The sequence below is a fragment of the Pelodiscus sinensis genome, unplaced genomic scaffold (assembly GCF_049634645.1).
Source record: "Pelodiscus sinensis isolate JC-2024 unplaced genomic scaffold, ASM4963464v1 ctg181, whole genome shotgun sequence".
Taxonomy (NCBI): Eukaryota; Metazoa; Chordata; order Testudines; family Trionychidae; genus Pelodiscus; species Pelodiscus sinensis.
Window position 1 is genome coordinate 2117 of NW_027466014.1, and position 27589 is coordinate 29705.

The window sequence follows — 27589 nt, forward strand, 5'->3', positions numbered from 1 at the left end:
GGGGCGGGGCTGTCTCTGGCACAGGGTCGGGGATCAGGGCTATGGAGCCAGGGGGCGGTGCCGGGGGCGCGGCTGTCTCTGGCACAGGGTCCGGGATCAGGGTTATGGAGCCAGGGGGCAGTGCCGGGGGCGGGGCTGTCTCTGGCGCAGGGTCCGGGATCAGGGCTATGGAGCCAGGGGGCGGTGCCGGAGGTGGGGCTGTCTCTAGCGCAGGGTCCGGGATCAGGGCTATGGAGCCAGGGGGCAGTGCCGGGGGCGGGGCTGTCTCTGGCGCAGGGTCCGGGATCAGGGTTATGGAGCCAGGGGCAGTGCCGGGGGCGGGGCTGTCTCTGGCGCAGGGTCCGGGATCAGGGCTATGGAGCCAGGGGCGGTGCCGGAGGTGGGGCTGTCTCTAGCGCAGGGTCCGGGATCAGGGCTATGGAGCCAGGGGGCAGTGCCGGGGGCGGGGCTGTCTCTAGCGCAGGGTCGGGGATGGCTCGGGGCCTCTGACGTGTCTCCCCTGTGGGCAGATGAACCTGGTGGCCGGCTGCTTCTACGACGGCGTGCTGCTCTACGCCCTGGCGCTCAACGAGACGCTGGCCGAGGGCGGCTCCAAGAAGGACGGTGCTCGCATCGTGCGGAAGATGCGGGACCGGAAGTTCCAGGGTACCGGCCTGGGGAGCTGTGGGGGAGGGGCGGTGCCGCGTCCCTGTGCCAGCGGGGCCCATGGGCGCCCGGCCTGGGGGGGGAAGGGCCCTAGGCCCAGCTGCTGCTGGTCCTCGTTCGGGGGGAGCTGGCACCGCGTGGTCCCCACGGCCCCTCTGGGTCCCCAGGGGCTCACCCCTCCCCTCCCCTCCCCCTGCAGGGGTCACGGGCCTGGTGAGCATGGACAGCAACAACGACCGGGAAACGGACTTCAGCCTGTGGGCGATGGGCGACCCCGCCAGCGGGGAGTACGAGGTGGGTGCGGGCGGGAGGCGGGGGGCGGGAGGCTGGGATTCCCACACTCCGGGCTGGGGGCTGCCCGGGGGGGGCGGGAGGCTGGGATTCCCACGCTCCGGGCTGGGGGGCTCCCGGGGGGGGGGGCGGGAGGCTGGGATTCCCACGCTCTGGGCCGGGGGGCTCCCGGGGGGGCGGGAGGCTGGGATTCCCACGCTCCGGGCTGGGGGGCTCCCGGGGGGGGGGGGGGCGGGAGGCTGGGATTCCCACGCTCCGGGCTGGGGGGCTCCCGGGGGGGGCGGGAGGCTGGGATTCCCACGCTCTGGGCCGGGGGGCTCCCGGGGGGGCGGGAGGCTGGGATTCCCACGCTCCGGGCTGGGGGGCTCCCGGGGGGGGGGGCGGGAGGCTGGGATTCCCACGCTCCGGGCTGGGGGGCTCCCGGGGGGGGGGGGGCGGGAGGCTGGGATTCCCACGCTCCGGGCTGGGGGGCTCCCGGGGGGGGCGGGAGGCTGGGATTCCCACGCTCCGGGCTGGGGGGGGGGGCGGGAGGCTGGGATTCCCACGCTCCGGGCTGGGGGGCTCCCGGGGGGGCGGGAGGCTGGGATTCACACGCTCCGGGCTGGGGGGCTGCCGGGGGGGGGCGGGAGGCTGGGATTCCCACGCTCCGGGCTGGGGGGCTGCCCGGGGGGGGGGCGGGAGGCTGGGATTCCCACGCTCCGGGCTGGGGGGCTGCCCGGGGGGGGGGGGGGCGGGAGGCTGGGATTCCCCACGCTCCGGGCTGGGGGACTCCCGGGGGGGGGCGGGAGGCTGGGATTCCCACGCTCCGGGCTGGGGGGCTCCCGGGGGGGGCGGGAGGCTGGGATTCCCACGCTCCGGGCTGTGGGGCTCCCGGGGGGGGCGGGAGGCTGGGATTCCCACGCTCCGGGCTGGGGGGCTGTCCGGGGGGGCGGGAGGCTGGATTCCCACGCTCCGGGCTGGGGGGCTCCCGGGGGGGGGCGGGAGGCTGGGATTCCCACGCTCCGGGCTGTGGGGCTCCCGGGGGGGCGGGAGGCTGGGATTCCCACGCTCCGGGCTGGGGGGCTGTCCGGGGGGGCGGGAGGCTGGGATTCCCACGCTCCGGGCTGGGGGGCTCCCGGGGGGGGGGGCGGGAGGCTGGGATTCCCACGCTCCGGGCTGGGGGGCTCCCGGGGGGGGGCGGGAGGCTGGGATTCCACGCTCCGGGCTGGGGGGCTCCCGGGGGGGGGCGGGAGGCTGGGATTCCCACGCTCCGGGCTGGGGGGCTGCCCGGGGGGGGGGCGGGAGGCTGGGATTCCCACGCTCCGGCTGGGGGGCTTCCGGGGGGGGCGGTGGAGCAGAGGCCCAGCCGTGCCCTCTCTGTGCAGGTGGTCGGGCACTACGTGGGCGCGGAGAAGAGGCTGATCTGGCTGGGGAGACCCATCCGCTGGGTGAAGGGGGCGCCCCCCCTCGACAACCCGCCCTGCGTCTTCGATGCGGACGACCCCTCCTGTGACAAAAGTGGGTGTGAGGGGGGCTGCCCCCCCCGGCCTGTCTCTGAGCCCCGGTGTCCCGCCTCCCGTTCGGCTGCCCTGGGGACAGGGGCCAGGGCTCCTGGCCCCCCTGCAGGAAAGTGCCCAGGTGGGCCAGGAGCCTGAGAGCTGTAGGCAGCCTGCTGCCCTGCCCGGCCTCCCAGGCCCCCCCCGGGCTGCAGCCCCCTGGACCCGTCCCTGGGTACCGGGAGCCCACCAGGCCTGTGGCTGCCCGGGCGACACGTGACGGGAGCCCCAAGGGAGGGGCTGAGATTCGCCAGGGCGCAGGGCGAGCTGGGGGCCTGTGGGGAGCCCTGCCCCCCGACGAGCCCTGCCCCCCGACGAGCCCTGCCCCCGACGAGCCCTGCCCCCGACGAGCCCTGAGCCCTGCCCCCCGACGAGCCCTGCCCCCGACGAGCCCTGAGCCCTGCCCCCCGACGAGCCCTGCCCCCCGACGAGCCCTGCCCCCTGACGAGCCCTGAGCCCTGCCCCCCGACGAGTCCTGCCCCCGACGAGCCCTGAGCCCTGCCCCCCGACGAGCCCTGCCCCCCGACGAGCCCTGAGCCCTGCCCCCCGACGAGCCCTGCCCCCGACGAGCCCTGCCCCCCGACGAGCCCTGAGCCCTGCCCCCCGACGAGCCCTGCCCCCGACGAGCCCTGCCCCCCGACGAGCCCTGAGCCCTGCCCCCCGACGAGCCCTGCCCCCGACGAGCCCTGAGCCCTGCCCCCCGACGAGCCCTGCCCCCCGACGAGCCCTGAGCCCTGCCCCCCGATGAGCCCTGCCCCCCCGACGAGCCCTGCCCCTCGACGAGCCCTGCCCCCCGACGAGCCCTGAGCCCTGCCCCCCGACGAGCCCTGCCCCCCGACGAGCCCTGCCCCCGACGAGCCCTGAGCCCTGCCCCCGACGAGCCCTGCCCCCCGACGAGCCCTGAGCCCTGCCCCCGATGAGCCCTGCCCCCCGACGAGCCCTGCCCCCGACGAGCCCTGAGCCCTGCCCCCCGACGAGCCCTGCCCCCCGACGAGCCCTGAGCCCTGCCCCCCGACGAGCCCTGCCCCCCCGACGAGCCCTGCCCCCGACGAGCCCTGCCCCCCGACGAGCCCTGCCCCCTGACGAGCCCTGCGCTCCCGTCCGCAGCCCCGGTCTCCACGCTGGCCATCGTGGCGCTGGGCACCGGCCTCACGCTCGTCATGTTCGGCATCTCCAGCTTCCTGATTTTCAGGTGAGACCCAGCCACGGTGCCCGCCCCCTGCTCCCGGGCCCTCACTGCCGGCGCGCCCCCCCCCCCCGCTCCCGGGCCCTCACTGCCGGCGCGCCCCCCCCCCCCGCTCCCGGGCCCTCACTGCCGGCGCCCCCCCCCCGCTCCCGGGCCCTCACTGCCGGCGCCCCCCTCCCCCGCTCCCGGGCCCTCACTGCCGGCGCGCCCCCCCCCCCCGCTCCCGGGCCCTCACTGCCGGCGCCCCCCTCCCCCGCTCCCGGGCCCTCACTGCCGGCGCCCCCCTCCCCCGCTCCCGGGCCCTCACTGCCGGCGCGCCCCCCCCCCCCGCTCCCGGGCCCTCACTGCCGGCGCCCCCCTCCCCCGCTCCCGGGCCCTCACTGCCGGCGCCCCCCTCCCCCGCTCCCGGGCCCTCACTGCCGGCGCGCCCCCCCCCCCCCCGCTCCCGGGCCCTCACTGCCGGCGCCCCCCTCCCCCGCTCCCGGGCCCTCACTGCCGGCGCCCCCCTCCCCCGCTCCCGGGCCCTCGCTCCCGGCGCCCCCCTCCCCCGCTCCCGGGCCCTCACTGCCGGCGCCCCCCCTGCTCCCGGGCCCTCGCTCCCGGCGCCCCCCCCAGCTCCCAGGCCACTGCTGGCACCCCCCTGCTCCCGGAGACCCCGGCCAGGCTCTTCCCCAGCGACCAGGTTGGGGCTCATCCCTGGGCCCAGCCTCCGGGCTCCCAGGCCGCCTGCACCCCAGCCGGGTCAGATCCCGGCCCCCGGGGGAGAAGGGCCCGTGTCCCATCCCCCCACAGCCAGGCCGTGTGCGTGGGGGGCTCCTCGGCAGCCCCTCAGCAGGAGCCAGACGCCGAGGGGTCACTGCAGTGAACCAGGCGGGTCTGGGGCAGCGCTGGGGGGCGGGTCCGGGCGAGGGGCTCAGAGCCAGCCTGGGTCCCCCCCGCACGGCACCGAACCAGCCGCACCCAGCGCCCCCCCGGCCGGCAAGGAGCCCCCCCAGCAATTCTCCTGCCCGGGGTGGGAACTGGTTTTGGGTCGGGGGCCGCTGACGCCCAAAAGACTCAGTCGGGGGCTGCCCCCCCCAAGCCGAGGGCCCTCCCCATGTTCCCCCAGAGCCGGGGCCCGGCCCCCCCCGCTCTGAGCTCCAGCCCCGCGGGGGGGAGGGAGGGGGCAGGGCCCAGCCTGGAGCCTGGCAGGTCCGGGGCGGGTGGGTCCCTCGGTGCCTGTGGGCCGGGCGGGGGAGGGGTGGCTGGGCGGCTCCTGCTCTGACCCAGCCTGGCTGCGCCGCGTTCCCAGACCGGGGGGGGGGGGGGGGTCGGTTTCGTCTCTCGTGCGAGGGGCCCCCGACTGGCTTGTCTGGGGGTTGGTGCCCCCCCCGTGTGTCACCCTCAGGCGGGGGGCTCCGTGCGGCAGGGCCAGTTAGCACAGAGCATTGGGGTGACCCCCCGCGGCAGGGGGCCAGGCCCTTGGCGCCCCCCCCCCCGCCAGGGCCGAGGAGCCGGATGCAGCGCAGCTCATGCAGCGCAGCTCGGGACCGTGCCGGCAGTGGCCCCTCCCGTCTGCCCTCTCGCCGCGGCCCCCCAGTGCGGCCCGGGGTCTGGGGATGCTGCTCCCAGGGACAGCGCCCCTCCCCCCCTTTGGCTCACGGTCACAGGGCCCCAGGGTGCACCGCGCACGTCGGCACCGCGCACGGCTCTGGCACCGGGGTCTGTCTGCGCCCTGGGGCCAGGGCCTTGGGACCCCCCGAGGTGTCACCCCGACGCCCTGCGCCCCCAGGAAGCTGCTGCTGGAGAAGGAGCTGGCCAGCATGCTGTGGCGGATCCGCTGGGAGGAGCTGCAGTTCGGCAGTGCCGAGCGCTACCACAAAGGGGCCGGCAGCCGGCTCACCCTGTCGCTGGTGAGAACGCCCGTCCCCTCGCCCCGCGCCTCCCGGGGAGCCCTGTGCCTCGCCCCCCTCGCCCCCTCGCCCCCCTCAGCCCCCCTCGGCCTCCCTCGGCCCCCTCGGCCTCCGTCAGCCCCCCCTCGGCCCCCTCGGCCTCCGTCAGCCCCCCTCGGCCTCCGTCAGCCCCCCTCGGCCCCCTCGGCCTCCGTCAGCCCCCCTCGGCCCCCCTCGGCCTCCCTCCGCCTCCCTCGGCCCCCCTCGCCCCCCTCGCCCCCCTCGGCCCCCCTCGGCCCCCGTCAGCCCCCTCGGCCTCCGTCAGCCCCCCTCGGCCTCCGTCAGCCCCCCTCGGCCCCCCTCGGCCCCCCTCGGCCTCCGTCAGCCCCCCTCGGCCCCCCTCGGCCTCCGTCAGCCCCCCTGGGCCCCCCTCGGCCTCCGTCAGCCCCCCTCGGCCTCCCTCGGCCCCCTCGGCCTCCGTCAGCCCCCCTCGGCCTCCCTCGGCCCCCCCTCGGCCTCCGTCGGCCTCCCTCGGCCCCCCCTCGGCCTCCGTCGGCCCCCCTCGGCCTCCCTCGGCCCCTCGGCCTCCGTCAGCCCCCCTCGGCCCCCTCGGCCCCCGTCAGCCCCCCGGGCCCCTCGGCCTCCGTCAGCCCCCCTCGGCCCCCGTCAGCCCCCCTCGGCCTCCCTCGCCCCCTCAGCCCCCGTCAGCCCCCCCGGCCCCTCGGCCCCCTCGGCCCCCCTCGGCCTCCGTCAGCCCCCCTCGGCCCCCTCGCCTCCGTCTGCCCCCCTCGGCCCCCTCGGCCTCCGTCAGCCCCCCACGGCCCCCCTCGGCCCCCCTCGGCCCCCTCGGCCCCCGTCAGCCCCCCACGGCCCCCGTCAGCCCCCCTCGGCCCCCACGGCCCCCGTCAGCCCCCCACAGCCCCCCTCGGCCCCCCTCGGCGCCCCTCAGCCTTCCTCAGCCCCCCTCGGCCATCCCTCGGCCATCCCTCGTCCTCCCTCAGCCCCCCTCAACCACCCTCGGCTTCCGTCAGCCCCCCTCGGCCCCCTCGGCCTCCCTCGGCCCCCTCGGCCTCCGTCAGCCCCCCTCGGCCCCCTCGGCCTCCGTCAGCCCCCCTCGGCCCCCCTCGGCCTCCCTCCGCCTCCCTCGGCCCCCTCGGCCTCCGTCAGCCCCCCTCGGCCCCCCTTGGCCCCCCTCGGCCTCCGTCAGCCCCCCTCGGCCCCCCTCAGCCCCCCTTGGCCTCCCTCAGCCCCCCTCGGCCCCCCTCGGCCTCCGTCAGCCCCCCTCGGCCTCCCTCGGCCCCCTCGGCCTCCGTCAGCCCCCCTCGGCCCCCTCGGCCCCCTCGGCCCCCGTCAGCCCCCCCGGGCCCCTCGGCCTCCGTCGGCCCCCTCGGCCCCCGTCAGCCCCCCTCAGCCTCCCTCGGCCCCCTCAGCCCCCGTCAGCCCCCCCGGCCCCCTCGGCCCCCTCGGCCCCCCTCGGCCTCCGTCAGCCCCCCTCGGCCCCCTCGGCCTCCGTCTGCCCCCCTCGGCCCCCCTCGGCCTCCGTCAGCCCCCCACGACCCTCCTCGGCCCCCTCGGCCCCCGTCAACCCCCCACGGCCCCCTCGGCCCCCGTCAGCCCCCCTCGCCCCCGTCAGCCCCCTCGGCCCCCTCGGCCCCCGTCAGCCCCCCACGGCCCCCGTCAGCCCCCCTCGGCCCCCACGGCCCCCGTCAGCCCCCCTCGGCCCCCCTCGGCGCCCCCTCGGCCATCCCTCGGCCATCCCTCGTCCTCCCTCAGCCCCCCTCAACCCCCCTCGGCGCCCCTCAGCCTCCCTCAGCCCCCTCGGCCCCCCTCGGCCTCCTCAGCCCCCCTCAACCCCCCTCGGCCCCCCTCAGCGCCCCACGCAGGACCTGGCCAGGTGCCTCCCCAGCCAGCCCCCGAGGCTCCTGGAACGCCCCTGTCACCTGCAGGCGCCCACGGACCATCCCGACTTGTCCCCTCCCTGCCAGGCCCTGCACCGCCCCCCCCCCCCCCCCGCTAACGCCCTGTTCCCTCCAGCGGGGCTCCAGCTACGGCTCCCTCATGACGGCCCACGGCAAGTACCAGATCTTCGCCACACCGGCCACTTCAAGGTGAGTCCAGGGGCATCGTGCCCTTTGCGCCCCCCCCCCCTGCACCCCTGCCCGCGCCCCCCCCGCCCCCCCGCCCCGACCTGTCCCTGCCCCGCCCCCCTGCGCCCCTGCCCCGCCCCCGCCCCAACCTGTCCCTGCCCGCCCCCGACCTGTCCCTGCCCCGCCCCACTGCGCCCCTGCCCCGCCCCGCCGACCTGACCTGTCCCTGCCCCGCCCCCCTGCGTCCCTGCCCCACCCCCTGCCCCGCACCCCCACTCTGTGCCCCCACCCTGCGCCCCTGCCCCGCACTGACCTGTCCCTACCCCGCACCCCCACCCTGCGCCCCCACCCTGGCCCCTCCCCCGCTGACCTATCCCTGCCCCTTCCTGCCCCGCGCCCCTGCCCCACACTCCGCCCCCCGCCCAGCCCCATGCTGACCTGTCCCCGCCCCCAGGGGAACGTGGTGGCGATCAAGCACACGAACAAGAAGCGATCGAGCTGACGCGCCAGGTGCTCTTCGAGCTCAAACACGTAGGTACCGGGCTGGGCCGGGGAGGGGACCCGGCTGCTCGGAGCCCGGCCTGTGGCCCCCACGAGACACCGGCGGGGCCCGGGGCTAGGAGCCGCCGGCGTCCTTTGCATTGGCAGTGCAGGGCCCCCCCGCCGGCCCCGGGGCCCCGATGCTCAGGCTCCCGCCTCTGCCTCGGCCCTAGATGCGAGACATCCAGTTCAACCACCTGACCCGGTTCATCGGCGCCTGCATCGACCCCCCCAACATCTGCATCGTGACGGAGTACTGCCCCGGGGCAGCCTGCAGGTGAGCCGGCGCGGGAGCTGCGGGCGCCGGCCTCGGGGGGGGGGGCGGGGGAGGGGCACGCGGGCGGGGGAGTCGCCTGGTCGGGGGAGGGGCGCGCGGGGGGGGGGAGTCGCCTGGTCGGGGGAGGGGCGCGGGGGGGGGAGTCGCCTGGTCGGAGGAGGGGCACGCGGGGGGGGGAGTCGCCTGGTCGGGGGAGGGGCGCGCGGGGGGGGAGTCGCCTGGTCGGAGGAGGGGCACGCGGGGGGGGGAGTCGCCTGGTCGGGGGAGGGGCCTGGTCGGGGGAGGGGCGCGCGGGCGGGGGAGTCGCCTGGTCGGGGGAGGGGCACGCTGGGGGGGGGAGTCGCCTGGTCGGGGGAGGGGCACGCTGGGGGGGGAGTCGCCTGGTCGGGGGAGGGGCCTGGTCGGGGGAGGGGCGCGCGGGCGGGGGAGTCGCCTGGTCGGGGGAGGGGCACGCTGGGGGGGGAGTCGCCAGGTCGGGGGAGGGGCCTGGTCGGGGGAGGGGCGCGCGGGCGGGGGAGTCGCCTGGTCGGGGGAGGGGCGCGCGGGCGGGGGAGTCGCCTCGACGCAGGGAGCCGGAGCCAGAGCCGCACGTCCGGCCGCTGCAGGAGCGTCGGGCGGGTCGGCCGCCCGGGGCGCACGAGGCGGGTGCGGGCGAGTTAGCCCCTGGCCTGGCGGCTGGTACTTGCCCAGGGCCAGTGGGCGAGACCAGGCCCCAGTCACTGGGCAAGCAGAGGCAGCTCCAGGCCGGGGGCCGCCGCTTCCAGAGGGCTCCCCAGCGCGGAGGGGAGCTGGAGCTGGAGGAACATGCCGGAGCCGGGGGTGGGGTTGGCAGCGAGTTTGCTGCTGGCCCAGACGACCCGCCATCGGGCGGGGGCGGGGAGGCATCGGGTCAGAAACGGGAGCCGGCGGGGGCAGGGCCTGGGCCGGTGTGACAACCCCCCAGCACAGGCCAGGGAGCCCGGCTGGGACCCGGAGCCTGCCTGAGGCCCCCTCCGCCCCCCCAGGACATCCTGGAGAACGAGAGCATCAACCTGGACTGGATGTTCCGCTACTCGCTCATCAACGACATCGTGAAGGTAGGAGCGTGGGGCGGGCGCGTCCCGGAGCCAGGCCCCCCCCCGCCATGGGCTCCGGTGCCCCCCAGCGAGCATCACGGCCCTGCGGGCGCCCCTCCCTGCTCAGAGCTGGGGGGACCCCCCTTATCCCCACCCCACCCACGAGGGAGGGTGCAACGGCCCCCCCCATCTGCCCCGGTACCAGCCCCCTCGCCAGGCCAGGACACTGGCAACCCCTTGGCCGCCGTGGCTGGGACCTGCCAGCTCTGTCGCTCTGCCCCGATGGGCTGCCCCAGGCAGGGGGGCCAGGCTGGTCGGACGCCCGGGGCCTCAGCAGCGTGTCTGGCGCAGGGAATGGCCTTTCTGCACAACAGCATCATCGGGTACCACGGCAGCCTCAAGTCCTCCAACTGCGTGGTGGACAGTCGCTTCGTGCTCAAGATCACGGACTACGGGCTGGCCAGCTTCCGCGCCAGCTGCGACGCCGAGGACAGCCACGCGCTGTACGCCAGTGAGTGCCCTGGGGCGCTGCCCCCCTCCCCGGAGCCTGCCCCGTCCCCATCCTTCTCCGGAGCCTGCCCCTCTCCGGCCTCCCCGGAGCCTGCTCCGTCCCCATCCTTCTCCGGAGCCTGCCCCCTCCCCATCCTTCTCCGGAGCCTGCCCCCTCCCCATCCTTCTCCGGAGCCTGCCCCCTCCCCATCCTTCTCCGGAGCCTGCCCCTCTCCGGCCTCCCCGGAGCCTGCCCCGTCCCCATCCTTCTCCGGAGCCTGCCCCGTCCCCATCCTTCTCCGGAGCCTGCCCCGTCCCCATCCTTCTCCGGAGCCTGCCCCTCTCCGGCCTCCCCGGAGCCTGCCCCGTCCCCATCCTTCTCCGGAGCCTGCCCCGTCCCCATCCCCCCATCCTTCTCCGGAGCCTGCCCCTCTCCGGCCTCCCCGGAGCCTGCCCCGTCCCCATCCTTCTCCGGAGCCTGCCCCGTCCCCATCCTTCTCCAGAGCCTGCCCCTCTCCGGCCTCCCCGGAGCCTGCCCCGTCCCCATCCTTCTCCGGAGCCTGCCCCGTCCCCATCCTTCTCCGGAGCCTGCCCCTCTCCGGCCTCCCCGGAGCCTGCCCCCTCCCCATCCTTCTCCGGAGCCTGCCCCGTCCCCATCCTTCTCCGGAGCCTGCCCCTCCCCATCCTTCTCCGGAGCCTGCCCCCTCCCCATCCTTCTCCGGAGCCTGCCCCGTCCCCATCCTTCTCCGGAGCCTGCCCCGTCCCCATCCTTCTCCGGAGCCTGCCCCTCCCCATCCTTCTCCGGAGCCTGCCCCCTCCCCATCCTTCTCCGGAGCCTGCCCCCTCCCCATCCTTCTCCGGAGCCTGCCCCGTCCCCATCCTTCTCCGGAGCCTGCCCCTCTCCGGCCTCCCCGGAGCCTGCCCCGTCCCCATCCTTCTCCGGAGCCTGCCCCGTCCCCATCCTTCTCCGGAGCCTGCCCCTCTCCGGCCTCCCCGGAGCCTGCCCCCTCCCCATCCTTCTTCGGAGCCTGCCCCCTCCCCATCCTTCTCCGGAGCCTGCCCCTCTCCGGCCTCCCCGGAGCCTGCCCCCTCCCCATCCTTCTCTGGAGCCTGCCCCGTCCCCATCCTTCTCCGGAGCCTGCCCCCTCCCCATCCTTCTCCGGAGCCTGCCCCCCTCCCCATCCTTCTCCGGAGCCTGCCCCCTCCCCATCCTTCTCTGGAGCCTGCCCCGTCCCCATCCTTCTCCGGAGCCTGCCCCTCCCCATCCTTCTCCGGAGCCTGCCCCCTCCCCATCCTTCTCCGGAGCCTGCCCCCTCCCCATCCTTCTCCGGAGCCTGCCCCCTCCCCATCCTTCTCCGGAGCCTGCCCCCTCCCCATCCTTCTCTGGAGCCTGCCCCGTCCCCATCCTTCTCCGGAGCCTGCCCCTCCCCATCCTTCTCCGGAGCCTGCCCCCTCCCCATCCTTCTCCGGAGCCTGCCCCCTCCCCATCCTTCTCCGGAGCCTGCCCCCTCCCCATCCTTCTCCGGAGCCTGCCCCCTCCCCATCCTTCTCTGGAGCCTGCCCCGTCCCCATCCTTCTCCGGAGCCTGCCCCTCCCCATCCTTCTCCGGAGCCTGCCCCCTCCCCATCCTTCTCCGGAGCCTGCCCCCTCCCCATCCTTCTCCGGAGCCTGCCCCTCTCCGGCCTCCCCGGAGCCTGCCCCCCTCCCCATCCTTCTCCGGAGCCTGCCCCTCCCCATCCTTCTCCGGAGCCTGCCCCCTCCCCATCCTTCTCCGGAGCCTGCCCCTCTCCGGCCTCCCCGGAGCCTGCCCCCTCCCCATCCTTCTCCGGAGCCTGCCCCTCTCCGGCCTCCCCGGAGCCTGCCCCCTCCCCATCCTTCTCCGGAGCCTGCCCCGTCCCCATCCTTCTCCGGAGCCTGCCCCTCCCCATCCTTCTCCGGAGCCTGCCCCCTCCCCATCCTTCTCCGGAGCCTGCCCCGTCCCCATCCTTCTCCGGAGCCTGCCCCGTCCCCATCCTTCTCCGGAGCCTGCCCCTCCCCATCCTTCTCCGGAGCCTGCCCCCTCCCCATCCTTCTCCGGAGCCTGCCCCCTCCCCATCCTTCTCCGGAGCCTGCCCCGTCCCCATCCTTCTCCGGAGCCTGCCCCTCTCCGGCCTCCCCGGAGCCTGCCCCGTCCCCATCCTTCTCCGGAGCCTGCCCCGTCCCCATCCTTCTCCGGAGCCTGCCCCTCTCCGGCCTCCCCGGAGCCTGCCCCCTCCCCATCCTTCTTCGGAGCCTGCCCCCTCCCCATCCTTCTCCGGAGCCTGCCCCTCTCCGGCCTCCCCGGAGCCTGCCCCCTCCCCATCCTTCTCTGGAGCCTGCCCCGTCCCCATCCTTCTCCGGAGCCTGCCCCTCCCCATCCTTCTCCGGAGCCTGCCCCCTCCCCATCCTTCTCCGGAGCCTGCCCCCTCCCCATCCTTCTCCGGAGCCTGCCCCCTCCCCATCCTTCTCCGGAGCCTGCCCCCTCCCCATCCTTCTCCGGAGCCTGCCCCCTCCCCATCCTTCTCTGGAGCCTGCCCCGTCCCCATCCTTCTCCGGAGCCTGCCCCTCCCCATCCTTCTCCGGAGCCTGCCCCCTCCCCATCCTTCTCCGGAGCCTGCCCCCTCCCCATCCTTCTCCGGAGCCTGCCCCCTCCCCATCCTTCTCCGGAGCCTGCCCCCTCCCCATCCTTCTCTGGAGCCTGCCCCGTCCCCATCCTTCTCCGGAGCCTGCCCCTCCCCATCCTTCTCCGGAGCCTGCCCCCTCCCCATCCTTCTCCGGAGCCTGCCCCCTCCCCATCCTTCTCCGGAGCCTGCCCCCTCCCCAACCTTCTCCGGAGCCTGCCCCCTCCCCATCCTTCTCCGGAGCCTGCCCCCTCCCCATCCTTCTCCGGAGCCTGCCCCCTCCCCATCCTTCTCCGGAGCCTGCCCCCTCCCCATCCTTCTCCGGAGCCTGCCCCTCTCCGGCCTCCCCGGAGCCTGCCCCCTCCCCATCCTTCTCCGGAGCCTGCCCCTCTCCGGCCTCCCCGGAGCCTGCCCCCTCCCCATCCTTCTCCGGAGCCTGCCCCCTCCCCATCCTTCTCTGGAGCCTGCCCCGTCCCCATCCTTCTCCGGAGCCTGCCCCTCCCCATCCTTCTCCGGAGCCTGCCCCCTCCCCATCCTTCTCCGGAGCCTGCCCCCTCCCCATCCTTCTCCGGAGCCTGCCCCCTCCCCATCCTTCTCTGGAGCCTGCCCCGTCCCCATCCTTCTCCGGAGCCTGCCCCCTCCCCATCCTTCTCCGGAACCTGCCCCCTCCCCATCCTTCTCCGGAGCCTGCCCCCTCCCCATCCTTCTCCGGAGCCTGCCCCCTCCCCATCCTTCTCCGGAGCCTGCCCCCTCCCCATCCTTCTCCGGAGCCTGCCCCCTCCCCATCCTTCTCCGGAGCCTGCCCCCTCCCCATCCTTCTCCGGAGCCTGCCCCGTCCCCATCCTTCTCCGGAGCCTGCCCCCTCCCCATTCTTCTCCGGAGCCTGCCCCGTCCCCATCCTTCTCCGGAGCCTGCCCCTCCCCATCCTTCTCCGGAGCCTGCCCCCTCCCCATCCTTCTCCGGAGCCTGCCCCCTCCCCATCCTTCTCCGGAGCCTGCCCCTCTCCGGCCTCCCCGGAGCCTGCCCCTCCCCATTCTTCTCCGGAGCCTGCCCCCTCCCCATCCTTCTCCGGAGCCTGCCCCCTCCCCATCCTTCTCCGGAGCCTGCCCCTCTCCGGCCTCCCCGGAGCCTGCCCCTCCCCATCCTTCTCTGGAGCCTGCCCCGTCCCCATCCTTCTCCGGAGCCTGCCCCGTCCCCATCCTTCTCCGGAGCCTGCCCCTCTCCGGCCTCCCCGGAGCCTGCCCCTCCCCATCCTTCTCTGGAGCCTGCCCCGTCCCCATCCTTCTCCGGAGCCTGCCCCCTCCCCATCCTTCTCTGGAGCCTGCCCCGTCCCCATCCTTCTCCGGAGCCTGCCCCTCTCCGGCCTCCCCGGAGCCTGCCCCTCCCCATCCTTCTCCGGAGCCTGCCCCCTCCCCATCCTTCTCTGGAGCCTGCCCCGTCCCCATCCTTCTCCGGAGCCTGCCCCTCCCCATCCTTCTCCGGAGCCTGCCCCCTCCCCATCCTTCTCCGGAGCCTGCCCCCTCCCCATCCTTCTCCGGAGCCTGCCCCCTCCCCATCCTTCTCTGGAGCCTGCCCCGTCCCCATCCTTCTCCGGAGCCTGCCCCTCCCCATCCTTCTCCGGAGCCTGCCCCCTCCCCATCCTTCTCCGGAGCCTGCCCCCTCCCCATCCTTCTCCGGAGCCTGCCCCCTCCCCATCCTTCTCCGGAGCCTGCCCCCTCCCCATCCTTCTCCGGAGCCTGCCCCGTCCCCATCCTTCTCCGGAGCCTGCCCCCTCCCCATTCTTCTCCGGAGCCTGCCCCGTCCCCATCCTTCTCCGGAGCCTGCCCCTCCCCATCCTTCTCCGGAGCCTGCCCCCTCCCCATCCTTCTCCGGAGCCTGCCCCCTCCCCATCCTTCTCCGGAGCCTGCCCCTCTCCGGCCTCCCCGGAGCCTGCCCCTCCCCATTCTTCTCCGGAGCCTGCCCCGTCCCCATCCTTCTCCGGAGCCTGCCCCCTCCCCATCTTCTCCGGAGCCTGCCCCCTCCCCATCCTTCTCTGGAGCCTGCCCCGTCCCCATCTTCTCCGGAGCCTGCCCCGTCCCCATCCTTCTCCGGAGCCTGCCCCTCTCCGGCCTCCCCGGAGCCTGCCCCTCCCCATCCTTCTCTGGAGCCTGCCCCGTCCCCATCCTTCTCCGGAGCCTGCCCCCTCCCCATCCTTCTCTGGAGCCTGCCCCGTCCCCATCCTTCTCCGAGCCTGCCCGTCCCCATCCTTCTCCGGAGCCTGCCCCTCTCGGCCTCCCCGGAGCCTGCCCCTCCCCATCCTTCTCCGGAGCCTGCCCCCTCCCCATCCTTCTCTGGAGCCTGCCCCGTCCCCATCCTTCTCCGGAGCCTGCCCCTCCCCATCCTTCTCCGGAGCCTGCCCCCTCCCCATCCTTCTCCGGAGCCTGCCCCCTCCCCATCCTTCTCCGGAGCCTGCCCCTCCCCATCCTTCTCTGGAGCCTGCCCCCGTCACCCATCCTTCTCCGGAGCCTGCCCCTCCCCATCCTTCTCCGGAGCCTGCCCCCTCCCCATCCTTCTCCGGAGCCTGCCCCCTCCCCATCCTTCTCCGGAGCCTGCCCCCTCCCCATCCTTCTCCGAGCCTGCCCCCTCCCCATCCTTCTCCGGAGCCTGCCCCGTCCCCATCCTTCTCCGGAGCCTGCCCCCTCCCCATTCTTCTCCGGAGCCTGCCCCGTCCCCATCCTTCTCCGGAGCCTGCCCCTCCCCATCCTTCTCCGGAGCCTGCCCCCTCCCCATCCTTCTCCGGAGCCTGCCCCCTCCCCATCCTTCTCCAGAGCCTGCCCCTCTCCGGCCTCCCGGAGCCTGCCCCTCCCCATTCTTCTCCGGAGCCTGCCCCCTCCCCATCCTTCTCCGGAGCCTGCCCCCTCCCCATCCTTCTCTGGAGCCTGCCCCCGTCCCCATCCTTCTCCGGAGCCTGCCCCGTCCCCATCCTTCTCCGGAGCCTGCCCGTCCCTGTTGGGGGGAGAAGGGGCCCGGTGCTGGGGACGTGGGTCCCGCCTGGACCTGGCTGTGCCCTTGCTCCCCAGAGAAGCTGTGGACGGCCCCGGAGCTGCTGCAGAAGGGGCCCCTGGCTCCCCAGGCCATGCAGAAGGGCGACGTGTACAGCTTCGGCATCATCCTGCAGGAGATCGCCCTGCGCAACGGGCCCTTCTACATCGAGGGCATGGACCTGAGCCCCAAGGGTGAGGGGCGGGGTCCCTACAGTGAGTGGGGGTTGGGCCCCTAGGGTCAGGGTGGCAGGGTCCTGGACCCCGAGCACGGGGGGGGCAGTGCGGGGCCGGGGCCCTAGGAGGGGGGGCAGGACCCCGAGCGCGGGGGGGCAGTGCGGGGCCGGGGCCCTAGGAGGGGGGGGCAGGACCCCGAGCGCGAGGGGGGCAGTGCGGGGCCGGGGCACTGGGGGGGGCAGTGCGGGGTCGGGGCCCTGAGGGGGGGGGGGCAGTGCGGGGCTGGGCCCCTGGGGGGGGCAGTGCGGGGCCGGGCCCTGGGGGGGGCAGTGCGGAGGGGGCAGTGCGGGGCCGGGCCCCTGGGGGGGGCAGTGCGGGGTCGGGGCCCTGGGGGGGGCAGTGCGGAGGGGGGCAGTGCGGGGCCGGGCCCCTGGGGGGGGCAGTGCGGGGTCGGGGCCCTGGGGGGGTAGTGCGGGGGGGGGCAGTGCGCGGCCGGGCCCCTGGGGGGGCAGTGCGGGGCCGGGGCCCTGAGGGGGGGGGCAGTGCGGGGCCGGGGCCCTGGGGGGGGGCAGTGCGGTGGCCGGGGCCCTGGGGGGGGGGCAGTGTGGGGCCGGGGCCCTGGGGGGGGCAGTGCGGAGGGGGGAGCCTGTCCCCCGGCAGCCCAGTGGCCCTTTGCCCGGTGACGCCCTGTCCCTGCAGAGATCGTGCAGAAGGTGCGGAACAGCCAGAAGCCCCATTTCCGGCCGGCCGTGGACACGGGGCTGCACAGCCCGGAGCTGGCCGTGCTCATGGAGCGCTGCTGGGCGCAGGAGCCGGCCGACCGCCCCGACTTCGGCCAGATCAAGATCTTCATCCGCAGATTCAACAAGTGGGTGCCTGGGCGGGGCAGGGCTGGGGGCGGGGCGGGGCAGGTCTGGGCAGGCCCGGCGGGGGCAGGGGCAGGCTCTGCAAAGGTGGGGCAGGGATGAGAATCTGTGGTGGGGTTGTGGTGCGCACGAGGGTCCGTGGTGGGGTTGTGGTGCGCACGAGGGTCCGTGGTGGGGTTGTGGTGCGCACGAGGGTCCGTGGTGGGGTTGTGGTGCCGCACGAGGGTCCGTGGTGGGGTTGTGGTGCCGCACGAGGGTCCGTGGTGGGGTTGTGGTGCGCACGAGGGTCCGTGGTGGGGTTGTGGTGCCGCACGAGGGTCCGTGGTGGGGTTGTGGTGCCGCACGAGGGTCCCCAGTGGGGTTTAGGGATGTTAAATAGCGTTAGATTGAATGGCGGGGGGGGTACCAGGGGAGGTGTGGTACCTGGGGGGGTGCAGTGCGGTACCAGGGGAGGGGCAGGGAAGTGTGGTATGGCGGGGGGGTACCAGGGGAGGTGTGGTACCTGGGGGGGTGCAGTGGGGTACCAGGGGAGGGGCGGGGAAATGTGGTATGGCGGGGGGGGGTACCAGGGGAGGTGTGGTACCTGGGGGGGTGCAGTGCGGTACCAGGGGAGGGGCAGGGAAGTGTGGTATGGCGGGGGGGTACCAGGGGAGGGGCAGGGAAGTGTGGTGTGGCGGGGGGGGTACCAGGGGAGGTGTGGTACCCGGGGGGTGCAGTGGGGTACCAGGGGAGGGGCGGGGAAGTGTGGTATGGCGGGGGGGTACCAGGGGAGGTGTGGTACCCGGGGGGTGCAGTGCGGTACCAGGGGAGGGGCAGGGAAGTGTGGTGTGGCGGGGGGGTACCAGGGGAGGTGTGGTACCCGGGGGGTGCAGTGGGGTACCAGGGGAGGGACGGGGAAATGTGGTATGGCGGGGGGGGTACCAGGGGAGGTGTGGTACCTGGGGGGGTGCAGTGCGGTACCAGGGGAGGGGCAGGGAAGTGTGGTATGGCGGGGGGGTACCAGGGGAGGTGTGGTACCCGGGGGGTGCAGTGGGGTACCAGGGGAGGGGCGGGGAAGTGTGGTATGGCGAGGGGGTACCAGGGGAGGGGCGGGGAAGTGTGGTGTGGCGGGGAGGTACCCGGGGGGGCGGGGAAGTGTGGTTTGGCAGGGTGGTACCCGGGGGGGCGGGGAAGTGTGGTGTGGCGGGGGGGTACCCGCGGGGGGCAGGGAAGTGTGGTGTGGTGGGGGGGTACCAGGGGAGGTGTGGTACCCTGGGGGTGCAGTGGGGTACCAGGGGAGGGGTGGGGAAGTGTGGTATGGCGAGGGGGTACCAGGGGAGGGGCGGGGAAGTGTGGTATGGCGGGGTGGTACCCGAGGGGGCGGGGAAGTGTGGTGTGGCGGGGGGGGTACCCGGGGGGGCGGGGAAGTGTGGTGTGGCGGGGGGGGGTACCCGGGGGGGCGGGGAAGTGTGGTGTGGCGGGGTGGTACCCGAGGGGGCGGGGAAGTGTGGTGTGGCGGGGGGGGTACCCGCGGGGGGCAGGGAAGTGTGGTGTGGTGGGGGGGTACCAGGGGAGGTGTGGTACCCTGGGGGTGCAGTGGGGTACCAGGGGAGGGGTGGGGAAGTGTGGTATGGCGAGGGGGTACCAGGGGAGGGGCGGGGAAGTGTGGTGTGGCGGGGTGGTACCCGAGGGGGCGGGGAAGTGTGGTGTGGTGGGGGGGTACCCGGGGGGGCGGGGAAGTGTGGTGTGGCGGGGTGGTACCCGGGGGGGCGGGGAAGTGTGGTGTGGCTGGGGGGTACCCGGGGGGGGCGGGGAAGTGTGGTGGGGGGGTACCAGGGGAGGTGTGGTACCCGGGGGGTGCAGTGGGGTACCAGGGGAGGGGCGGGGGGTACCCGGGGGGCTGCGGTGCGGATCGGTACCCTGCCCGCTGCGCCCGTGTCCGCAGGGAGGGCAGCACCAGCATCCTGGACAACCTGCTGTCGCGCATGGAGCAATACGCCAACAACCTGGAGAAGCTGGTGGAGGAGCGGACCCAGGCCTACCTGGAGGAGAAGCGCAAGGCCGAGGCCCTGCTCTACCAGATCCTGCCCCAGTGAGACCCGTGGCCAGAGGGCAGGGTTGGGTGTGCGGAGGTGCGGGGGACAGGGTGCTCTGGGAGTGCCCTGGTGAGGGGGGGCAGGGTGCTCTGGGAGTGCCCCAGTGGGGGGGGGCAGGGTGCTCTGGGAGTGCCCCAGTGGGGGGGTCAGGGTGCCCCGGCAGTGCCCCAGTGAGGGGGGGCAGGGTGCCCCGGGAGTGCCCCGGTGGGGGGGGCAGGGTGCCCCGGCAGTGCCCTGGTGGGGGGGGCAGGGTGCCCCGGGAGTGCCCCGGTGGGGGGGGCAGGGTGCCCCGGCAGTGCCCCAGTGAGGGGGGGCAGGGTGCCCCGGGAGTGCCCCGGTGGGGGGGGGCAGGGTGCCCCGGCAGTGCCCTGGTGGGGGGGGCAGGGTGCCCCGGCAGTGCCCTGGTGGGGGGGGCAGGGTGCTCTGGGAGTGCCCTGGTGGGGGGGGCAGGGTGCCCCGGGAGTGCCCTGGTGGGGGGGGGCAGGGTGCTCTGGGAGTGCCCCAGTGGGGGGGTCAGGGTGCCCCGGTGAGGGGGGGCAGGGTGCCCCGGGAGTGCCCCGGTGGGGGGGGCAGGGTGCCCCGGCAGTGCACCGGTGGGGGGGGCAGGGTGCTCTAGGAGTGCCCTGGTGAGGGGGGGCCAGGGTGCCCCGGCAGTGCCCTGGTGAGGGGGGGCAGGGTGCCCCGGGAGTGCCCCGGTGGGGGGGGCAGGGTGCCCCGGCAGTGCCCTGGTGGGGGGGGCAGGGTGCCCCGGCAGTGCCCCGGTGGGGGGGGACAGAGGAATGGGTCTAAGTCAGGGACTCCCGGAGGTGGGGGGCACGTGCCCTGCCCTTAGTCGGGGGGTCATGGGGGGTCCGCCCAGAGGCTGGTCTGGCTGGGCCTGGGGCGGCTGGTCGGGGGATGGGTCGGGGAGGGGGTGCCCCACAGCAGATGCCTGAGCCACCACTGGGCACCAGCTGGGCCCTGCCCCAGCCCCTGAGACCCTCCCTCGGCCTGGCCGGGGCTGCCAGGGACTCTCCTGCTGGGCTGGGGGTGGGGGGTGGCTGCTCTGAGAACGCCCCCCCCCCCCGCCCCCCAGCTCTGTGGCCGAGCAGCTGAAACGCGGGGAGACCGTGCGGGCCGAGGCCTTCGACAGCGTCACCATCTACTTCAGCGACATCGTGGGGTTCACGGCCCTGTCGGCGGAGAGCACCCCCATGCAGGTAACGGGGGGGAGAGGGCCCCCAGGCAGGTAACGGGGGGGAGAGGGCCCCCCAGGCAGGTAACGGGGGGGGAGAGCACCCCCCCATGCAGGTAATGGGGGGGAGAGCGCCCCCATGCAGGTAACGGGGGGGGAGAGGGCACCCCCCTGCAGGTAACGGGGGGGGGGAGAGCACCCCCATGCAGGTAACGGGGGGGGGGGAAGCCCTCTGTAATATGAAAGGCCGGTCTGGGGCAGCGCTGGGGGCGGGTCAGGGCGAGGGGCTCAGAGCCACAGCCCCAGCCTGGGCCCCCCCCGCACGGCACCGAACCAGTCGCATCCAGCGCCCCCCCCCCCCAGCCACCAAGGAGCCTCCCCAGCAAATCCCCTCGGACACCCCAGTGCTCCCTGTGCCCCCCCCCCAGCCCCCTTACACAGGAGAGAGGTTATAACCCATCCCCCCACCTCCCCTCAGACACCCCAGTGCTCCCTGTGCCCCCCAACCCCCCTTACACAGGGGAGAGGTTATAACCCATCCCCCACCTCCCCTCACACACCCCAGTGCTCCCTGTGCCCCCCCAGCCCCCCTCACACAGGGGAGAGGTTATAACCCATCCCCCACCTCCCCTCACACACCCCAGTGCTCCCTGTGCCCCCCAGCCCCCCCTTACACAGGGGAGAGGTTATAACCCATCCCCCCACCTCCCCTCACACACCCCAGTGCTCCCTGTGCCCCCCAGCCCCCCTTACACAGGGGAGAGGTTATAACCCATCCCCCACCTCCCCTCACATACCCCAGTGCTCCCTGTGCCCCCCAGCCCCCCTTACACAGGGGAGAGGTTATAACCCATCCCCCACCTCCCCTCAGACACCCCAGTGCTCCCTGTGCCCCCCAGCCCCCCTTACACAGGGGAGAGGTTATAACCCATCCCCCACCTCCCCTCACATACCCCAGTGCTCCCTGTGCCCCCCAGCCCCCCTTACACAGGGGAGAGGTTATAACCCATCCCCCACCTCCCCTCAGACACCCCAGTGCGCCCTGTGCCCCCCAGCCCCCCTTACACAGGGGAGAGGTTATAACCCATCCCCCACCTCCCCTCACACCCCAGTGTTCCCTGTGCCCCCCAGCCCCCCTTACACAGGGGAGAGGTTATAACCCATCCCCCCACCTCCCCTCAGACACCCCAGTGCTCCCTGTGCCCCCCCAACCCCCCTTACACAGGGGAGAGGTTATAACCCATCCCCCACCTCCCCTCAGACACCCCAGTGCTCCCTGTGCCCCCCAGCACCCCTTACACAGGGGAGAGGTTATAGCCCATCCCCCACCTCCCCTCAGACACCCCAGTGCTCCCTGTGTCCCCCAGTCCCCCTCACACAGGGGAGAGGTTATAACCCATCCCCCACCTCCCCTCAGACACCCCAGTGCTCCCTGTGCCCCCCAGCCCCCCTCACACAGAGGAGAGGTTATAACCCATCCCCCACCTCCCCTCAGACACCCCAGTGCTCCCTGTGCCCCCCCCAACCCCCCTTACCCAGGGGAGAGGTTATAAACCATCCCCCACCTCCCCTCACACACCCCGGTGCTCCCTGTGCCCCCCCAGCCCCCCTCACACAGGGGAGAGGTTATAACCCATCCCCCACCTCCCCTCAGACACCCCAGTGCTCCCTGTGCCCCCCCCAGCCCCCCCTTACACAGGGGAGAGGTTATAACCCATCCCCCCACCTCCCCTCACACCCCAGTGCTCCCTGTGCCCCCCAACCCGCCTCACACAGGGGAGAGGTTATAACCCATCCCCCACCTCCCCTCAGACACCCCAGTGCTCCCTGTGCCCCCCAACCCGCCTCACACAGGGGAGAGGTTATAACCCATCCCCCACCTCCCCTCACACACCCCAGTGCGCCCTGTGCCCCCCAGCCCCCCCTTACACAGGGGAGAGGTTATAACCCATCCCCCACCTCCCCTCAGACACCCCAGTGTTCCCTGTGCCCCCCAGCCCCCCTTACACAGGGGAGAGGTTATAACCCATCCCCCACCTCCCCTCAGACACCCCAGTGCTCCCTGTGCCCCCCAGCCCCCTTACACAGGGGAGAGGTTATAACCCATCCCCCACCTCCCCTCAGACACCCCAGTGCTCCCTGTGCCCCCCAGCCCTCCTTACACAGGGGAGAGGTTATAACCCATCCCCCACCTCCCCTCACACACCCCAGTGCTCCCTGTGCCCCCCAGCCCCCTTACACAGGGGAGAGGTTATAACCCATCCCCCACCTCCCCTCAGAGACCCCAGTGCTCCCTGTGCCCCCCCCCAGCCCCCTTACACAGGGGAGAGGTTATAACCCATCCCCCACCTCCCCTCAGACACCCCAGTGCTCCCTGTGCCCCCCAGCCCCCCTCACACAGGGGAGAGGTTATAACCCCTCCCCCACCTCCCCTCAGACACCCCAGTGCTCCCTGTGCCCCCCCAGCACCCCTTACACAGGGGAGAGGTTATAACCCATCCCCCCGCCTCCCCTCAGACACCCCAGTGCTCTCTGTGCCCCCCCAGCCCCCCTTACACAGGGGAGAGGTTATAACCCATCCCCCACCTCCCCTCAGACACCCCAGTGCTCCCTGTGCCCCCCAGCCCCCTTACACAGGGGAGAGGTTATAACCCATCCCCCACCTCCCCTCAGACACCCCAGTGCTCCCTGTGCCCCCCAGCCCCCTTACACAGGGGAGAGGTTATAACCCATCCCCCACCTCCCCTCAGACACCCCAGTGCTCCCTGTGCCCCCCAGCCCCCTTACACAGGGGAGAGGTTATAACCCATCCCCCACCTCCCCTCACACTCCCCAGTGCTCCCTGTGCCCCCCAGCCCCCCTTACACAGGGGAGAGGTTATAACCCATCCCCCACCTCCCTTCAGACACCCCAGTGCTCCCTGTGCCCCCCAGGCCCCCCTCACACAGGGGAGAGGTTATAACCCATCCCCCCACCTCCCCTCACACCCCAGTGCTCCCTGTGCCCCCCCAGCCCCCCTCACACAGGGGAGAGGTTATAACCCATCCCCCACCTCCCTTCAGACACCCCAGTGCTCCCTGCCCTGCCCCCCCCCCCCCCCATCCCCAAGGGCTTGGGGCAGGCGCTGAGTGGAGAGGAACAAGCTGCCGGGGTCACAGCCCCTGGGGCTCGTCCCGACTCAGGCTGGTCAGCAAATAGGGTTTTCAGGTAGACCCCCCTGCCAAAAAACCGGAAACGCTTGATCGTGGGTGGGGGGGAGGGGCAGGAAGCAGAGCTGGGGGGGAGCCAGGGGAGCGACTGGGGGGCGGGGCCGCGATCGGTGCTGGGAGCCTCTCGCAGAGGCCACAGGGCTCCCAGGCTGGAGCGGAGGGAGGCGCCCCCAGGATCCTGTACCCCTGGGCCCTGCGGAGGGGAAGCCTCTGCTCTCCTGGCACCTCCCAAACTGGGATCAAGTGACGTGTCCGTGTCCGTGTCCATGGGATGGGAACACACACGCACACACGCACACGCACACGCACACATCCCCCTTTAGCTCTCACCAGGCCCTCACACACACACACACACACACACACACATCCCCCTTTAGCTCTCACCAGGCCCTCACACACACACACACACACACACACACATCCCCCTTTAGCTCTCACCAGGCCCTCACACACACACACACACACACACATCCCCCTTTAGCTCTCACCAGGCCCTCACACACACACACACACACACACACACACATCCCCTTTTAGCTCTCACCAGGCCCACATCCCCCCCAATTGACCAAACATCGTGACCCCCCCCCCCGGCAGGTAATGGGGGAGGCAGAGCGCTCCCATTCATAGGACACTTTGGGGCAATCCCCCAGCCCTGTCTTTTGGGGGACTCCATGGGGCCCGGAGGAGGGACCCCTGAGCTGCGCCACGGGACACGGGGTGGATGGGAGGGGGCAGAGGAGGGGATGGAGCACGGCTCCCCGGGCAGCGTCCCTGGGGCAGGGGGTGGATGGAGGGGGCAGAGCTGAGGCCCCCGGGCAGCGTCCCTGGGGCAGGGGGTGGATGGAGGGGGCAGAGCAGGGGCCCCCGGGCAGCGTCCCTGGGGCAGGGGGTGGATGGAGGGGGCAGAGCAGGGGCCCCCGGGCAGCATCCCTGAGCGGGGGGTGGATGGAGGGGGCAGAGCAGGGGCCCCCGGGTAGCGTCCCTGGGGCAGGGGGTGGATGGAGGGGGCAGAGCTGAGGCCCCCGGGCAGCGTCCCTGAGCGGGGGGTAGATGGAGGGGGCAGAGCAGGGGCCCCCGGGTAGCGTCCCTGGGGCAGGGGGTGGATGGAGGGGGCAGAGCAGGGGCCCCCGGGCAGCGTCCCTGAGCAGGGGGCAGAGCAGGGGCCCCCGGGCAGCGCCCCACAGCGAGTGGCCGAGGACGCTGTGCCCCCAACCCGCCCTGCCCCCCCAGGTGGTGACCCTGCTGAACGATCTCTACACCTGCTTTGACGCCATCATCGATAACTTCGACGTGTACAAGGTGAGGGGCGGCGCTGGCGGGGAGGGGGGCGTGCCGGTGCCGGTGCCGGTGCCGTGCGCGGCCCTGACGCTGCTGGCCCCCAGGTGGAGACCATCGGCGACGCCTACATGGTGGTGTCGGGGCTGCCGGTGCGGAACGGGAAGCTGCACGCCCGCGAGGTCGGCCGCATGGCGCTGGCGCTGCTGGAGGCCGTGAGAACCTTCAAAATCCGCCATCGGCCCAGCGACCAGCTCCACCTGCGCATCGGCATCCACACCGGTGAGCGCGGCCCCGGGGCCCGGCCAGACACCGCGTAGCGCAGGGACCCAGGGCCATCCATCTTGGGGGGCTGTGCCCCCGCTCTGGGACCTGGCCCCCCAGGCCAGCTAGACTCTCCTCCCCCAGCCAGCCCAAGAACTAACCCCGCCCCCAGGCACTGGTCTCCGATCTCCAGGCCGCCCCGTCGCCTGCGTCCCAGGCCTCCGGTGGTCTGACCGTCACTGGCTGCATCTCCCCCTAGGATCGGGGGGCAGGAGGCCTGGGCCCATCCCGTGCCCCGCTGGGCCCCCCCGAGTCAGCACAGCTGCACAGGACAGTGGAATCACGCACCACCAAGCAACCAGCGGGAATACGATCCCCGCCCCACACGCAGCAGGAGGGACTGGCCCCACTGCTCCCCCCACACCCAAGTCACCAGCAGGACGGGGGCCTGGCGGAGGGGAGGGGGCTGGGGTCGGGCAGAGGTGACGGCTCCCTGCCCCACAGGCCCTGTCTGCGCCGGGGTGGTGGGCCTGAAGATGCCCCGGTACTGCCTGTTCGGGGACACGGTGAACACGGCCTCGCGCATGGAGTCCAGCGGTCAGGGTGAGTGCCCCACGCCGGGGGTACAGCAACGGGCATGGTCTGGGCCTGGCCCCAGGGAGGAGGGAGAGGCCGCGGGAACTGCCCAGCAGCCCCCCGAGCAGCCCCGCCCCGCCCCTTCGGCCCCGGGTGACCCTCCCCCTCTGTGCCCCAGCGCTGAAGATCCACGTCTCGGCCGCCACCAAGGGGATCCTGGACGAGTTTGGCTGCTTCGAGCTGGGGCTGCGCGGGGACGTGGAGATGAAGGTGAGGGGGCGGGTCCCGCCGGGGGGCGGGACGGGCCAGACGGGCCCAGCGGGGACGTGGAGATGAAGGTGAGGGGGCGGGTCCAGCGGGGACGTGGAGATGAAGGTGAGGGGGCAGGTCCAGCCGGGGGGCGGGGCTGGCGGGACGGGCCGGCCGGGCCCAGCGGGGATGTGGAGATGAAGGTGAGGGGGCGGGTCCCGCCGGGGGGCGGGACGGGCCAGACGGGCCCAGCGGGGACGTGGAGATGAAGGTGAGGGGGCGGGTCCAGCGGGGACGTGGAGATGAAGGTGAGGGGGCAGGTCCAGCCGGGGGGCGGGGCTGGCGGGACGGGCCGGCCGGGCCCAGCGGGGATGTGGAGATGAAGGTGAGGGGGCGGGTCCAGACGGGGGGCGGGACGGGCCAGACGGGCCCAGCGGGGACGTGGAGATGAAGGTGAGGGGGCGGGTCCAGCCGGGGGGGCGGGGCTGGCGGGACGGGCCGGCCGGGCCCAGTGGGGACCTGGAGATGAATGTGAGGGGGCGGGTCCAGCCGGGGGGCGGGGCTGGCGGGACAGGTGGGGCGGGCCCAGCGGGGATGTGGAGATGAAGGTGAGGGGGCGGGTCCAGCCGGGGGGCGGGGCTGGCGAGACGGGCCGGCCGGGCCCAGCGGGGACGTGGAGATGAAAGTGAGGGGGCGGGTCCAGCCAGGGGGCGGGGCTGGCGGGACGGGCCGGCTGGGCCCAGCGGGGATGTGGAGATGAAGGTGAGGGGGCGGGTCCAGCCGGGGGGCGGGGCTGGCGAGACGGGCCGGCTGGGCCCAGCGGGGACGTGGAGATGAAGGTGAGGGGGCGGGTCCAGCCGGGGGGCGGGGCTGGCGGGACGGGCCGGCCGGGCCCAGCGGGGACATGGAGATGAAGGTGAGGGGGCGGGTCCGGCGGGGACGTGGAGATGAAGGTGAGGGGGCGGGTCCCGCCGGGGGGCGGGGCTGGCGGGGACATGGAGATAAAGGTGAGGGGGCGGGTCCAGCTGGGGGGCGGGGCTGGCGGGACGGGCGGGGCGGGCCCAGCGGGGACTTGGAGATGAAGGTGAGGGGGCGGGTCCAGCCAGGGGGCGGGGCTGGCGGGGACGTGGAGATGAAGGTGAGGGGGCGGGTCCGGCGGGGATGGAGCCGGAGCCGACGGCCCCCGGAGGGCGGGCAGCGCCTGGGCGTGGGCAGCCCAGCTCCACGGAGGGGAACGTGGCTCCCGCCCAGGCGCGGGGAAGACGCTCTGGGGCCCCGGCGCCGGCCTGACCCGCCCCCTGGCTTGCAGGGCAAAGGGAAGATGCGGACGTACTGGCTGCTGGGCGAGCGGACGGACGACGGCGTCATCTGAGGCCGCCCTGCCCCGAGCGGGATCCGGCGCTGAGCCCCGCCTCTGGCAGGGGCGCCCAGCACGCAGGCTGGCAGCGGCTGTGCCGACGGACTGCAGCCCCACCCAGCCGGCCAGGGGCCCTGCTCTGCTGGCAGACGTGGGGCGCGGAGAGCCCTGGGCCGGGGCCCGGCGTCTCCGTAACCCGGCCCCCTACAGGCTCGGCTGGCTCTGAGCCCACCAGCCTCGCCCCCGGGCCCAGCTGGCTCTGAGCCCATCGCCCCAGGGCCTGGCTGCTCCCCCGGGGCACCTGCCCTCGCTCTGCAGGGCGCAGCCCCGGGCGGGGGGGAGGGCCAGGGCTGGCCCTTGGCTGGGGGGGGGGGGAGTGGCTCCCTCCGCCACTGCAGGGGCCTGGTTCAGGCCCAAGGCAGCCAGCCCCTAGCCCGGGACTCCCCGTGGGCTGGCCAAGGGCCCACGATCGCCGGGGAGGAAACAGCGGGATCAAACGGCACGACTGGGCTGAAATACAGACTTCCTGAACCGGAGCGCCTGGCCCTGCCTCTTCCTGGGGGGGCAGAGACACCGCCCCGCGCGGCTGTCCTGGGGGGGAGCAGAGACACCGCCCCGCGCGGCTGTCCTGGGGGGGAGCAGAGACACCGCCCCGCGCGGCTGTCCTGGGGGGGGAGCAGAGACACCGCCCCGCGCGGCTGTCCTGGGGGGGAGCAGAGACACCGCCCC

At 74.3% G+C, this 27589-nt stretch overlaps 1 protein-coding gene across 1 annotated transcript; it reads left to right on the top strand.

Annotated features, from left to right (window-relative positions):
- Positions 1–352: 352 nt before the first annotated feature.
- On the top strand, positions 353–27396 carry LOC142825943 (atrial natriuretic peptide receptor 2-like). The gene is given in 22 exon segments (XM_075918191.1): positions 353–645; positions 845–939; positions 2301–2433; positions 3579–3663; positions 5429–5549; positions 7563–7617; positions 7620–7636; positions 8070–8106; positions 8109–8146; positions 8329–8416; positions 8419–8432; positions 9437–9508; positions 9839–9998; positions 15675–15830; positions 16512–16680; positions 18603–18749; positions 19829–19952; positions 24370–24438; positions 24522–24696; positions 25183–25281; positions 25433–25524; positions 26813–27396. Coding segments are annotated over 22 exon segments (2145 nt in total). The 5' UTR covers positions 353–509; the 3' UTR covers positions 26876–27396.
- Positions 27397–27589: the final 193 nt, after the last annotated feature.